The sequence below is a fragment of the Xiphias gladius genome, chromosome 3, assembly GCF_016859285.1.
Source record: "Xiphias gladius isolate SHS-SW01 ecotype Sanya breed wild chromosome 3, ASM1685928v1, whole genome shotgun sequence".
Classification (NCBI taxonomy): Eukaryota; Metazoa; Chordata; class Actinopteri; order Istiophoriformes; family Xiphiidae; genus Xiphias; species Xiphias gladius.
In genome coordinates this window covers 14,009,544-14,025,332 of record NC_053402.1, presented here as the reverse complement: position 1 = coordinate 14,025,332, position 15,789 = coordinate 14,009,544, and the positions used below count along the sequence as shown (strand labels likewise).

At 43.4% G+C, this 15,789-nt stretch overlaps 1 protein-coding gene across 2 annotated transcripts; it reads right to left on the bottom strand.

The window, feature by feature from the left end:
• Positions 1-2,853: 2,853 nt before the first annotated feature.
• On the bottom strand, positions 2,854-10,685 carry proza (protein Z, vitamin K-dependent plasma glycoprotein a). Of its 2 annotated transcripts, none has more exons than XM_040124318.1 (9): positions 10,535-10,685; positions 8,076-8,220; positions 6,244-6,404; positions 6,102-6,126; positions 5,902-6,015; positions 5,655-5,789; positions 5,453-5,568; positions 5,188-5,305; positions 2,854-3,886 (listed from the first exon to the last, which is right to left on the bottom strand). In XM_040124318.1, the coding sequence occupies exons 2-9, from the start codon at positions 8,152-8,154 to the stop codon at positions 3,351-3,353; spliced, it is 1,284 nt and encodes a 427-aa protein (XP_039980252.1). In that variant the 5' UTR covers positions 8,155-8,220; positions 10,535-10,685; the 3' UTR covers positions 2,854-3,350. The 2 variants fall into 2 exon arrangements, with proteins under 2 accessions (XP_039980252.1, XP_039980253.1); XM_040124319.1 differs by having other exon boundaries at positions 10,553-10,685.
• Between the last annotated feature and the right edge of the window lie 5,104 nt (positions 10,686-15,789).

Here is a 15,789-nt window from a genome sequence, read left to right as displayed (position 1 = left end):
AAGCGGACATTATACCTGCTAAACATTAGCGTGTTATCATTTTAATTGTGTACATATAACTACACTCTTGCTAAAAAAAAATAATAATATCAGAGTAAATTAGACTACAGCTGAGTTATATTAAAGTCCACAGCCTGTCTCTCTCTTTTTCCCTCAGCCACTTCTTCCCTGCCCAGGCCCAACTTCTCGAGGTCCTGCGTTACGTCCACCCTCCCACACAATTACCCAGCCAAGTGGAAGCTGCTCTGTCTGGCATGGGGCAGAGTTTGAGACAGGATGGGGTAGAGTGGGGTGGAGGGGAGAAGCTTTGCCACCCAATCTGACTCCAGAGCCCCCTTTTTCTGTGGAATCCTGAAGGGAGAAAAGATTGGGGACATGGATTTTGGGAAGGGGGGATTACTGGACAAGATCATATGGCATGCCTTCACAGATAGCAGAGCGCTCATTACGCACATAGCCGGTCAGATTTTAACTCAGTCAATCTGCCTTAAACACTTAGACATACTGCTGACCCCCTGCGTGGAATCACACTCCACAGAGACAGATAATCCTTTGCAAAGTCTTTCATTTGATGTCGCACCCCTGGCTCACAAGATACAAATGCACTATGCATATATGTGCAAACATGCACGTACGCACACGCACACACACACATAGGGTAGGGAGGATTTGTTGTCACAGCATGCAACTATTTTTTAGGTTTGGGGAGAGTAAAGGATTATTGATTTAGTAGGGCAGTGGCCAGATGTACCAACACATTGTAGTCAAATTCAGCTACAGCACTTTGCAGCCGTCTTGTCCAGCAGTAGTAACATTTGATTTGTGCAGTGTGAAAACTTTGGAAATGTGTGCTTTCAAACCCCCCCCCCCCATCACTAATGGCCTTGCTAATGTGTCCCTCCGAGGCCTTTTCATTCATGTCTAATATAGTGTAGGTCCATCAATCCGTCCACACAATAACTGATTTCTCTTCTGTGTCAACATCACAAATCCCAGGTCTCCTGTCTTGTCTTTTCATCTATAGGCCATCTTCCATCTCTTCATCTCAGCCCTTTGTTTTCTCAGCCTGTCAAACATCTCTCACTCGGCCTCTGTTTCCTGCCTCCTGCTATTTTTTTCCCCCACTCAGCATTCATGTCATGCGCTCGTGTCCCCATTTGCTCAGATTTTAGGCTTGATTCAGGGAATAAAATGAAATCCATGCATCGGTTGTTTGATATTTAAGTGATACATTTAACAGGCTGAATTCAGCAGCTCAGTGTAGCTGAAGCTTAAGTATAGCTGAACATTGCTTAGAGTGTGTTTGTATAGGTAAGCTTGAGCATATAAATGGAGCTGGCAGGACCAGAGAGCAGGACCAGATTCAGGAAGGAAGGAGCTCCTCAAATTAATCTCCACTGGACGACCCAGTAAAGGAGCAGAGCCATTTTTGGGAGCAAGGAGCCATCTCCTAGGTGAGTACCATGGCAACAGCCAATGTGGGCCCCAGCTCTAAGAGCTGTCCTTTTCAAGCGCCCGATCAAAAGTGGCAGGCCAGGTTTTTTGTTATGTGGCGTCTCCTACTCTCTCTCATGCCCATTCTTCTACCTCTCCTTTTCTCTCCCTGCATGACATGGTCCTGGCCTTGTTCACCAGGGAGGCTGTGAGAAAACTGCAGAGGGTGAGTGTCTGTGGGAAATGTTGCCAGACAACACAGGGGTATGTGACAGTGAGGGCATGGGATGAACCTGGGATATACGACTAGTAAAATGTACTGTAAAAGCTGCACTTTTTTCATTCGATAATAAGGCTGCACCAAAATTATAAGAACTGCAGATTTGGTGCTTTTCTCTTTGTGCTTGAAAGTTTGCATGAATATACTCGTGATTGGTATAAACAGAAATAGAGGAGCCTTTGAATTTATAACACGATCAGACTGGAATGACCTGCCTAACTCACTCAGATCTATTACTTCTTTTAATAACTTCAAGACTCTGTTGCTTGTTAACCTCAAACATGCTTGTTCCCTGATTTTTGACTGGATTTACCCTTATGTTAACCAGCTGCGACAGCATGGCTGGTATTGTTTTCACCTCATGTGTTTGTGTCTGTTTGTGTCATCAAGATGTGGTCCTGGAGACACCTCCTGTAGCAAGAGCTACCACAGAGGCAGTTTTGAGTACTTTGGCAGGTGTTACTATGTCTAGTCTGTCTGTCTGTCTGTCTGTCTGTCTGTCTGCCTGTCTGTCTTTCTGTGGACAGATTTTGTCACATGCATTACAACCGGGCAAGATGCAGTCACGAAACAGATGTGCAATTGAGATCATAATGAAGGCCGAGTCCAAAGATGGGTGTGATCCGCCCCATATGTACTGAGTTCTCATGTAATCATTTTGTAATAACTACTGAGAACTCATTGGTCGGAACGACAACAGGTTGATGGGCATTGGGATTGTTGTGATCCTATCACAAGATGGTCTCTAGTTCGTTACTATTGTGTTTTTTCGGTTGGTCCAACACTTTTGTCCAGACTCAAGTATGAACACCCTTAGTCTTCCCTCTACTTTTTAAAGCTTAAAAGCTTCATTTTTCACTATAACTGGCATTATTTTATATAGTGTGGGAGCTGTTGATGCATTTGATATTGGTGGGTGTAGTTTGGGGTTGTGGAAAACACTCAAAAGAAAGATGGTGTATCTCTTGGCAACAAATGTAAAATTTTGAAATTAAAAAATCTACACCTATCTTATAATATCTAATGGTATTTCCAAATGTTCAGATATTGAAATCCCAGAAAACAGTTTTTCCTTAGCATCTTCCAGAAATACTATAGTATACTTCATCCAAAAACAACAAGAGTACTTACATTAGGTGTTGTGTTGGGGTTTATTACATTCATAGAACAGTGGTTACCAGGAATGTTACAAGGTGCGTGTAAACCAGTACAATAGTCACTCAAGATAACAGCACTTAAGGGTTATTAAAAGGTATGTCCACGCCACAAAACACACGCTGAATAATTCACTTCATCTTTGCTGCTGTGTTTTGCCCTGTGGTTGCAGGACACATAGGGTACATGCTTCTTCGTTAATGTTAACAGAGAGCCACCTTGTGGATAATTGAGGAAGTCCATAATGAGAGATGGGAAGCAACCACCCAGACTGAGACTATATGTTGTTATGATAGTTTTTCCATTATGAGATGGGTATTATTAAAAGACAGAAATGCAAAACAAATGACAAGATTGAGCTAGAAGTGCATACATGGAAATATTCATCTGATTCCCTGTTTTTATTATTATATATATATATTCACCTGCATTATTAGAGATCTATAACCAACAACCCTCATGTTCTCCCTGACTGCTCCATCTAAAGGGAGCTCATGAGCGGCTGCAGCCAGCCGAGATAGCGCGACACTTTCTGGAAGATGTAGCCTTTGCTACATTCGGCCCCTGGCGGCTGGCTCACCACCCCAGTGAGGAAGAACACCTCCCTGTACAGCGTGAGCAAGGGGCTGCCAGAGCTCATGGTGCAGTCGGCATTGGTCCGAGGAGCGGTGCAGCCCATTTTATTGGTCATCAGGTTGGGGTGGGTCTCTAGACACTGAGGCAGCCGGTTGTACACCAGATGATTAAGAGTGAGAGGGCCCTGGAAAGTAGACACCTGGTCGAGTGTTTTCCAGCCAGTGACCACAGCGGGGAACTCTCCCGTCATCAGGATGCTCTCGGCAAAGTCTCTGTCTGGCAGACAGGCAGCAATCACATTTTTCTTAAAGGCGATGCGGTCGCGGAGCTCAATCAGAGCCAGGTCATTTTCAGGACGTCCCTCCACGTAGCGCGGGTGGAAGTGAGTTATTTTTACGTACAGCGTCTGCTCTCCACTTTCATAGTTGGTGCTGTGCTTGCCTGGGGAGATGAAGGTAAGGGAAGACATTCGGGTTGATGGCGTTTCTCAAGCTCATGCACAATACTAACACACAGAACTGCAACGATTGGTAAATTTGTCGATTAGCTGATCGACAGAAAATCACCCTGCAACTATTTTGAAAGTCAGATAATTAGTTTTGTAATTTCTTGTGCAAAAATGCCAAACATTTGCTGTTTAGAGTTTCTCAAAAGTGAAGATCTGTAGTTTATCTGTGAGTTATGTGATCGTAAACTGAATATCTTTTGATTTGGACTGTTGATAGGATGAAACAAAACATATGAAGATGTCACCTCTGGCTCTAAGAAGTTATAACAGGCATTTTTCACTATTTTCACTACTTTTATGGGACACATGTTGGATGCATACAGTATGTTAACATACTTGTTTTTTTTAAGTCACGTGATTTCAAATATAACATTTCAAATCATAGGTTTTTATTTCCACTTGTGTGTTTTGTCATGTTTTGTCCTGCCATTACAAACTGCATAATAACATCTGCTTCACATTTAAAAATGTAATGTCAACCAAGAGATAATTTTGTGGCAAAAATGGAAAATCGAAGCCAGATAAGACTGTTTCCCACACGCAGTAACATCAGGACTGGCGATCAACACAGCCCAATCGCAGCTCATTTCAAACAGGCGGGACATACAGTTACCGTTAGCTGCATGAGATACACTGGCATTAAGAAAGTTTAAAATCTCCTTGGGGTGGTGATCTGGAGAAAAACTTCTCCAACATGAAACATTTTGAATATATACATTGAATACTGCGTCATAAGCCTTGTATTTATGTGTAACTATAAATACAAATTGTCATTTCCTTCACCTCTTTTAACGGTTCGTCTCCATCTGATGCCAAACCTAGGCTATCTAAAGATGTGTTTCTTTTCATGTATAATCTCTACATTGTACTTTTTTTTTTCCCAAATGAGAAATAAACGTGTATTGGAAAAATGTTAAAATGTGTATTACATATGTCCTTTGTGAGCTACAGTCCTTTCTTTAAGTGTTTTTCATGTGCTTACAAAACTTGTTTGGGGAGATAATGGATCTACATTTTGCATCACCAATTTTTTGGGAGCTTGTCTGATTCGGTTATGCAGACTACTTCTCCTTTTTGTTTTGTCCGCTGCTTTCGTCCTGCACCTACAGTATACCCAACCGCACACTATCCACCTTCTTTGCTTTGGAAATGGAAAATTCCTTAGTAAGTGTTCGAGTAACTTCATATTTGCTTTCAAATTATTATTGACATTATTATTGTTTTGTCTACTCACCAACGGCCACTTGGAAGGAGCTGTATTTTTTGGCACACTGCGCTGAAGTCAAGACCAGGTTCTCCTTCAGGATGACTCCGCTGCAGAAAGCTGCTGACTCTGAACTCTTCAAGAGAGCCTGCAAACCACACAATGAGGCTCACGAATGTGCAGCCATAAGACTGCGTATCACTGTTGGAGGGACTCACTATAAAAACGGTTTATTGTGTTACACCTAAAGGAGTAACTGTAATGTGTCACGGTGTGTGAGTGCGTGTGTTCCTACCTGCCAGGGACACTCTGTAGAAGTACAGCTAAGTCCCTCAAAGTTGCTGCGGGTGTTGCTGGACAGTCTGTCATTCCACCGACTCAAACTGTTCACTTTACCGCAGGGGTATGTGACTGAGAGAAGAATGTAAAATGGTTATGATTACTTTTCTCTCTTTAGATTACATCTCCCCCTCTCTTAACCCTGGAAACAGACGTACCTGCAGGCTCGCACTTATTCCTGTCCACGTGGCTGAGCTTCCACCCACGGGCGCAGGAACACTGGTAGGACGTGTAGCCTGGTTTGCAGAATTGGGAGCAGCCCTTGTCCTTTTCCAGGATGCAGAGTGTCTGGTCTGCACCAGAAAAAAAAAAAACAGAGAGGGGAGGGTTGCAGCGGTCACACACCAGATGAAAAGTAAATTAACACTGACAAACACACACAACTTGCTTGCATCTCCACCTCACCTTTTTCACAGTGGACCCCCGTGAAACCCGACTTGCAGACGCAGTCGTAGCCTCCCACGCTGTCCGAACACAGGGCTCCATTCTTGCAGGGGTTCTCTGCACACTGGTCTCCATCTAGACACAGACAGCGAGTCTGGGAAGATCTAATGCACAACTAATGACTGTGCATTGATGGGAAATCATTTTAACGTAGCACTTACCAATGTAGACAGACCAGAAGATATCCTGCAAGAGAAAATATGCGAGATAAGTGCGCAGTTGAAGCTGCTCAGTGGCTTTCTCTGTCATTTACACAGTGCCTTCAAGCAAGGCAGGACTTCATAGTGAAATCCTGGAGCTCACCGTGCGGTACGAGTCCTGGAAGAACTTTCTGGCCTCCTCGTAGCTGCACACCCTCTCCATGCAAACCTGCTCAAGGCTGGAAGGCTGGGCAGGGTTGCTGCCGTCGACGTTCCGCTTCTGACGGGCGATCACCGAGCTCGCCTGCTCCTTTTCCAAAAACACTGGAGGAATAGTTAATGCCTCAGCTGGTTCACGCAGAACAGACTGAACTACAGACGATGGTTTGAACCCGTTCGCCTACGCAGATTATGTGCCAAGCAGAATTCGGCTGCTTGCCTACATAGAGGCCTGAACCTGAGCAGATGTCATGAGCTAAACAATTATAGTTTTGACAGTTCGTAAAACAGTAGCATTGAAATATTTTATCCTTTTGCTGAATCACAAATACTAAGATTTGTTTGCTCATTTCTGTTTCATAGCAATAGAAAATTAATTCTTTGCCACAACTGCTGTTTTTTCTTGGTCTTTGGAACTTGTTTTTTTTTTTTTTTTTCAGAGACTCTGATTCAGATTTATTGGTTTACAGCTGAAATAATTATCCTGTTAATTAATTAGGTGACCAACAAAAATTATTTAGCAACTGTTTTAACAATCTGGATTTATCATTGGAGTCATTTTTCAACCAAAAATGCCAAAGAATTCAGCCTGCCAAATCTGACCATTTGCTGCCTTTGTCTGTTCTGTTCTATTGTCTATTATATGGTTTCATCTTTTATAGTTTTAAAATTAACAAAAAAGGAAATGGCCAGATACAAAAGTTTGGGCACGCTGCATGGTCAGTGTTTAGTAACACCCTATTTTGCGAGTATCATAGCCTGAAAACGCTTCTTGTAGCAGTTAAGAGTCTTCCAGTTCTTGTTCGAGGGATTTTCGCTCTTTCTTTCTGCAAAAGGCTTCTAGTTCTGTGAGGTTCTCGGGCCGTCTTGCATGCACTTCTCTTTTGTGGTCTATCCACAGATTTTCGATGATGTTTAGGTCGGGGGACTGTGAGGGCAATGGCAAAACCTTCAGCTTGCGCCTCTTGAGGTTGTCCAGTGTGGATTTTGAGGTGTGTTTAGGATCATCAACCTGTTGTAGAAGCCAGAATTTGCTGGTATTTAATTGAATCCTTTCTTCCCTTTACCAGTGAAACTGGCTGCAACACAAGCTCAAACGCATGATCACCCCCCCCCCCCGTGCTTAACAGTTGAGGATGTTTTCTTTTGATTAAACTCTGCAGCCTTTTTTTTTTCCTCCAATCATACCTGTGCTAATTGACACCAGAAAGTTGTATTTTAACTTCATCAGTCCACAGGACTTGTTTCCAAAATGCATCGGGCTTGCAAACTTCTGATACTGAATTTCGTGGTGAGGACCCAGGAAATGTCTTCTTCTGCTAACTCTTCCGTGAAGGTCATATTTGTGCAGGTGTTGCTGCACAAATATGACAGTGCACCGCCACTCCAGAGTCTGCCAAGTCTTCCTGAACGTCTTTTTTCACAGTAACAGAAATTTTGGCCATAGGTGCCCAAACTTTTGCATGCCACATACAATATTCATCATTAAGATATCAAGCAAGCTGAATGCTATCTAGTATACACCTTGTATGACCCTGCCTTGAAATTGGGCAAAAATAAATAAAGCTGCAACCAATAAACAAAACTAAACTTGGCCAGATATGCAGCGTCTCAGTTGAAACTAAAGCTCCTGTTTTACAAAGGCTGACTCCCTGAATAAAAAACGCAGCATTCACTCAGAGCGTGATAGTTCTTTTCCCTCTCTCTACAGCTCAGACTACGCCATCGTTTTTTTGAGCTCTGCAGTCTCATCTGGCTCCGAGCCGGCCTCCTCACCTGTCTGGGGGGTCTGAATGGCTGCCACAGCCCCTGCCAGCAGACATAACAGGGCGGCAGATGTGGTGGAGGAGCCCATTATGACACTGAAGCGTGACCCAGATCCGAGTCAAGTTGTCAGAGCAGCAAGGATCAACGTGTACTCCTAGAAAAAACACAAGCAGCTTACAAACACGATGCACAGGGGGATTTGTGAAAGACGATGAGATGAAGAAGAGGCTGAGAAACAAGTCAGTGTTATTTAATATCTTACAAGTTTGCAATATTAATAAATTCTGAAATGAAACACAAACAAATTATGACAATTACATACAAAGAATGAAAATCTCTGCTAGTTTTCATAAAGAAGTAGGTCTTTTAGTGCACTTCAAGTGGTATGACATAGTCTTTGCCTCTTTTTTGGAAGTAGCTGGCTCACTGGTTGTTTATGAAGTTCAGGGTTTTGTGAAGATTGAGTCTGGTACAGACCAAAAAACAACTGAAGTAGCCGCCCAGAGGCCGAATAGTCCCACGGGTGGGACAGGGTATATTAAAAAGGTTACAGGACCTCAACCTGTCCCCAGATCTCTCTACATGTGTCTTTCTCTTCCTTAACCACTGCTGTCATTTATACCATGTTATGTTATGACTCGATTAGCTACTACAGAGACTTGTGTGGTGAACTGTATGTGTATCGTGTCCTCGCCACATCTACAGTGCAGCGTCGTTTTTAGGACTGCACCAGGTTCGTTTAAGTTTAATGACATCCTCCCTCATGACCGCATTCATCAGCAGAGACACCGGATACGATGTAGATAATTGCTATCCACTAGACACTAATACCGCCTTCATAGATGCATCTGTCTCGATTCTAGAGAGACAAGAGAAAAGCTTCTACGGCCACTTCAGGATTTTTTAATCTGAGGAGGGCGCTAGTATGTGTTGCTTTTGTTAATGTGTTGGTCAGCTTCATAATTTATTTGGCATTTCCCCGTATGATTAATGCTTGGACATATGAAACACGACCATAACATTCAGTAATAAAGATCAGTTAAGTCATTTAGCATGTGAATTTGGATCCTCGAGGAGAAAAGGATGTAATAATTGTGCCACATACTATACCAAGTACTACAGGTGCCACTTTCTCAGGCACCATTTATAAAGGGTTTATAATGTGTCATTTTAAAAAATCGGTTATAATAATCCCTTAATTAGAGCAACTTTTGGGTTGCCAGATTGTAGACATTACTCCTCCAGCACCAAACCTCTTTGATTTAGTTTATTATTCATTTATTAAAGTTGCAGGACATCTGGACCAGAATCCATTTATAACCTGCTCATTAACATTATCAACTACAGACTTGTTATGGTATAAACATTTAGTACCTGACGCGTAGAGTTCGACTAGCTGTCTGTTTCTGTACTTAAAACAGTACAGATGCAGAGAGAGCAACACGGTGGACGTAAAACGCTGATGGTGAGAGCTGCTGTGCCCTGTTGAGATAAAAATGTTTTGGTAAAACCATGGCTGTGTGTTTCTTTTCAGTATGAATGCAGCCATACATGTAGGTAAACCATGAACAACCATTGATTCATAAACCTCGGCTTTCACACTTTCTGATGAGTCTTTCGGTTTGCAGTTATAAATGTTGTATTACATTAATGAAGGGTCTCAGTCTCTAATGAATGAAATTAGCAATAACTGCTCAGTCACCTGCAATCTTATATGTTAATAAACGGTGGGTTCTGCAGTCGTCCCCCTAATGAATCAAAGGAGGAATACCGGCAACCCAGAGGTTGTTCTTATTAATGCCTTATACCTGATCCACACAGCGTTAGTCAATGCTTTAATGAACAACGCCCTTCGTTGTCGCTGATAAACTCTTTATAAACGGTGCCTTATCAGAAAGTGGTTCGCGAATGGGGTTAAATCCCGATTATTACCGTGCTTATTTGTTGTTTGTTTGTTTTGTTTTGTGACCCAGTAAAGGCCTTCGTTGTGCTTAACCATCAGTGATTGTGCAGTTTCTCTGCAGATCACCGACGCCGCCCTATCATCGGGCCTCACGGTCCCTATTTGTTTGCCTGATTTTTTATTTTATTTTTTTATAAACGAACGCTCTCTGGCCCCTTAAACAATCCAGGTTGCGTCCGCTGCACTGACAGTCGGCTCAGCGGGGTGCGGTGCCTTCCTCTCAGGCGAAAAGCCTGCGCTCTCTGTGGCGCAGCTCGTGTGTCGCTGCCCAAGCGAGGACGGAGCCGGATCGGCTGCCACACACCGCATCTCCCGTGCCGCTGAGAGTAAACAACGACGCTGCATTTCCACGAGCCGCCGCGGTGTCACGACGTGCAGCAACACTGAAGTATCATCCGACCCGTCGCTGTTTTTCAGGGCGGGTCGCCCCAGCGGACCAGCGCGGTGCGAATGTAACGGCACGAAATAACAGCAAGAACGGCAGCGGTGGTGTTTGGTAACTGACCAGAATCAAAGTACCAACCCGGACTCGTCCCTTCCCTGGTCCCCGAAACGCGCCGCAGCCTCCCGCACGGATCGGGCCTGTAGGTCCAAAACAACGGATGATGGTCACATCCGATCCTGCCCACTCGCTCCCTCTCTCGCGGTTCACTGCTCTTGGTGGGCGTAACTACGACGGCGAGCCACCCGGGGGCGCTCTCGCTGCGCAGTACGCTACGTGGCCCTGCAGGCCCGGACACACTTTTGTCACCGGGAGGCTGCAAGAGGCACGCAAGTTGGGCTTATACAGCCCACTTAATACCAGAGTCGTGAGGAATAACCTCATAGACAGGGGGAAACCAACAAAAAAAAAACACCCCAGGGTCACGAAACATGAGATAAAATAAGATCAGATCAGATAGATTTATTATACCATCAACATATTACTGCTGACATTCTGGCATCTGTGGTTCTCCTCCTTTGGGTCTGCGACAGGGGTCCATTGATAAATCTCAGGGGTCATCAGATGGTTAGAGGGAGAAAAAAGATGGGCAATATTTGTCACACAAAACTATGTAATATTTTTGTGGCCTTTTTTTTTTCCAATTGTTGCTTTTTCTTATGAAGCACTTGACACTTACACCTCTCAATCCCTCCAATTAAAACTCTCTGGAACTGCTCACCACCAGTGTTCGTGTGGATCTAGCCTCTTAATCTGTGACCTGGGTTTAACGTTCGTTTTTTCGCATTTTTGTGCCGAAATACATGCATGTGGGGCCTGAAGACCAGTGCTGAGTGATACATACTGTACAGAAATTCAAAAAAACCCAAAGATTTAGGACCATCCCCGCTATTTCCCTCAGCTGTGAGATGGGGATCAGGAAATTCTCTGCTGTGCAGATTTGATCAAACAAAATGGGATGCTATCTGCTGTGATCAATAAGAGGAGCCAAACTGCAAACAAACACACATCAGTCTAGACAACAGCAAACAGCCAACGACCAGATTGGGGCTCTACATAAATAAGTTAAAGGAGACAAGTGAAAATCAAAGTGGAGAGGAGGATTAGATGGAAACTGTTGAGAAACTGAGGGGGGCAGAGATGCTGTGAAGTTTTTGGCAAAGTGCAGAATGAATAACAGCCTTATATCTCATATATATCTTCTACAGCAAACATAAAAGTGAGAGGACTAAAACATGTAGACCAATCCGGAGGAGTTATGAGCCGGTATTTAGAGTTGAGGCACAGTTCATACCGACGTTTCTTGGTGATTCTTGGTAGCAATGATGAACACACACACAATGATAAGAGCTGCTGAAACTAGGTCATCGAGGCCACGCTTTCCGAAACCAAAGTCTCTCCTCAGTGGCCTTATTTCAATGGGATTGTTTGTGAGAGCAATGTAATTTGCAGACACGGCCGTGGGGCTTTAGTCTCAGCTGCAGTCGTGTTAACTGTCTCCATTTCCAAAGTCTAATAACAGAGGTATTATAAGAGCCTGTTCAGACCAGCTGGTCCCCCGTGCTGGACAGGGGCAGGAGCTGGACTGCCCAGTGCAGGGAGACTTACCCAGGGGTGGGAAAGAGTGAGGGGAGAGTCTGCCCCGGCCTGCAGTGCAGCAGCTTGATGTGTAAATTATTACGACTGTGGTAATTTCCCTGCTGACTGAGCGTGGTCTGAGGTGAAATCCAAAGTTGTTGCTGAGTACAAGCATGTGTTCATAGCTGACTGTGTTATATGTTGACTCTGTGCACACTTGTGTGAGCATGCCAGGGTGTTCAGTACTGTGTATGCCGGCTTGCAAACAGCCGTAATGGAAAGCTCCCCCAATCATTCATCCATCTCTTTCTCCCAGTTATGTTTTATTCAACATCCCACTCGTGTATTGTCTGTCACCCTCTCTCTCTCACAGTTGCTCCCATTTCTTCTCACTCCTCTCATTATTCTTTGAGTGCCGGCTCTAAATTGGAGGGGAGCAGGAAAGAAATCGCGGCACAGCACTCACGTGTGACCCCGCTGACCCATTCCTCTTCAAATGCAGGGTCCAATTTTACAGGCGGACTAAACAAACAGCTCAGCCATCACAGAAGGCATCCATAATTAATGCCACCTGATAATTGACAAATTTCTGATGGATTTAACAGGCTGGAGACGAAATCCCCTGGACTCCCTGCATGTTGGCGTCTTGATTTTTCTCCTCTGTGTTCCATCATTTGTTTCTACATTTTAGCCATTTTAGCCGCATGGCGTTCAGGATGGCAATGTATGTCAGTCTGTTGGTCCACTACTTTGGTCCAGACTGAAATGTCTCCGCAACTGAGGGATGGATTACGCATGAAGTTCTTTACAGGCATTCGTGGTCCCTAGAGGATGTATCCTAATAACTTTGGTGATTGTTTGCCATTTTCCCTGTTTTTAGACAATATCAGCATCACTTGGCCTTCTAGTGGGGCTGCTCGGAATATTTATAACCACGACGTGGTTGGACAGCACGTCTTAAAAACCAGTACCGTAAGACATTAATCCAGCCCCTGAACAGCCAGTACGGTTCTTCACAAGCCCCTGTCGGATTCAGAAGCTCCCTCCCTCCACCCTTTCCAACAGCATATTGGGGGAGTCTGTGTCCGACCATTCATACAAACCAGCTCTGATCGGGCACAACCCGACCTTCAGTCTTGTTCCCCAATATATTGTCATTCTTTTGGTGTTTCATTCTAATGGTGTTACATCAGGATATTCAGTAATTCCCTTTTGCACGGATCACACACAATTAACTGCAAGATTAAACAACTTAAAAGCCACATGGATGAGCTTTGTTCTGCTTAGTGACAAACCATAAATGTCAACATGGCACACATACAAATCAGCTAACGTTTCTGTGGCGTTTGAAGTAATAAGGTCATAGCACATGTTTGGTTTTTCACGTTGTCCGCATGTGATAGTTCAGTCCGGCGAGGACCTGACAGTGTGAGGTCCCCAGACAATGTGTGTAATTATGATGTAATGGATTAATAACACACACACGCACTAATGACCTGCACAGACCTTTCCTACCACTGACGTTATACACACATATCACTGCAGGAAGTAATGAGGTCAGGTGGGAGTATGACCACAACACATAACAACCATTGCCTGCCATGGTTTGGTTCTGAAGAATAATACCACATTATAGTTACACATCAAAAATACTCTCACGCATGTACAGTATATGTTGTCCTATATTGAATCCAGCTGCAAACAACAACCCACACACCACACAATCACGCTTATATCAAAGCGCCAGAAGATTGCGCGTAATCAAGTTTGTGTTGACAAGGACCAATGATGATGTTGTATTAAGTACTGGAGAGCAGGCAGGCACAACCCCTGTGGGGGTCTTTCACAGCTACACTAGCTACTCTTGAAGAATCACTTTCCTCTGTCCCACATTTCTCGGTGATCAATTCATGTCAGCAGGCCATATTTTATTTAACACTTAATCGTGGCGCTCCCCTCCCTGCGTCCCCCGCAGCTCATTTGTTCACATGTAGGAGAAAGGAATTAAGAGCATGCGATTGCTCCTTTTCACTCTTCTCGCCTACCCTCACCCCTTTCCACTCTCCCCTCACTTTCCTACATCGGATTCAAGTGGCATTTTGCAGAAACAGGTCAGCCATTATTGGACAGTCTTGTAATTAATTCCTCTTTTCAACCAGTGCCCTCCATGTTATGGGTAGAGATGAATGACTGAAGCTTGAAGCAGGTTTTCAGATGCTCCTGATCCTCTTTTGTGATAGCTTGCTTTCCACCGGCTCGGTGACTCATAGGTTCTTTTCTTCCGCAAAAACCTCTGTCTTTCTCTCTTTCTTTGTGTATAACTCTTTAAGCTCGTGTGCCCTGGGGTCCCTGTAGCGGCCCCATGTGCCTCCGTGCAGACGATATGCACACGCTCGCTCAGACCGCAGAGCAAAGCAGAGCAGAGTGTGGTTCTGTTGGCTCAGACCTGTGGAGCGGAGGCGTAGGCCCTGATTGTGCTGAAGAGGCGCAGAGGGAGCAGAGGCACAGCTGACAGCTCTGTGAATGGACATGATATTTCACTGTACTCGTCCTCTGATGTCTGCTTTCTGCACATATAACAACTGCTAAAAGCCCAAAGGAGTCTATAAATAATAGTGAGAATAATGAGTACTATCCATTCACAATACTGACGACACATTGTGTAAACCACAATATTCCTCATGGTGTGAACCAAGTCATGGATTCATCTCTGTGATTTAGTTACCATAAATAGTCCCCATACTGAGAAGGAAGAACAATGCATAAGAACACAGAAATAAGTTTTGGGGGAGAAAAAACACCTCAGTAGGTTGGGAGAATGAGATGTGGTCTTTGTTCCAAGATTATAGTCATAAATCAGTGGTGGAAGAAGTATTTATATATTTTGCTTGAGTAAAACTAACAATACAACATTGTAAAAATACTCCAGTACAAGGAAAAGTCCTCTATATTCAAAGTCTTACTCGAGTAAATGTACACAGGCAAAATGTACATAAAGTAAAGCAGAAAAATTGCTCCTGAGAGGGTTTTTATTATTATGAAATATCATGATATCATTATTGAATTATTATTACGGTTGCATTAGTGTATGAGCAGCATTTTAATGGTGTAGCTGGTCGACAAGCTAATTTGAATTACTTTATGCACCGGTTTAATTTGTAACAGTGCATCATATTTTATGTAATGATCATATATTTTGTGTTTAAAATCTTAATCTGCAAAGTAACTTTAGCCATTAAGTAAAAGTTGTGAAGAAAAAAGTGCAATATTTCCCTCTGAAATGTAAAGGAGTGGATGAATTAAGGGGGATAAAATGGAAATAACTGATGTAAAGTATGAGTACCTCAAAATTGTATTTACGTACAACGGAATTAATTTAGCATCTCTGTAAACAAGTGTTGGCATAGAAGCGAGAAAAATAGAGAGAAATATCAAACATCTGTTGACTACAGTTTGCCAAGTGCAGAGTTGTCTTTTTCTCCTTTTCATATCATTAGACATTTCAATTTTACTGTTAAAAGAGCAATTTTGAGACATTGCTTTCAAATGAGCAAATTTGAAAAGAGCAAATGAAAAAACAGGTCCCACAACTGCTTTCCAATATTGTGCGATTACGTTTTGGGTTACTTTGCCCTTACCCTTCACTAGGGTGTTTAAAGCAATGTACTGTAGCTGAAAATGTTTGAGGAATAAACATAGTTATCATAAAAATAGGATTTTATGGACTTTGATATTGATTG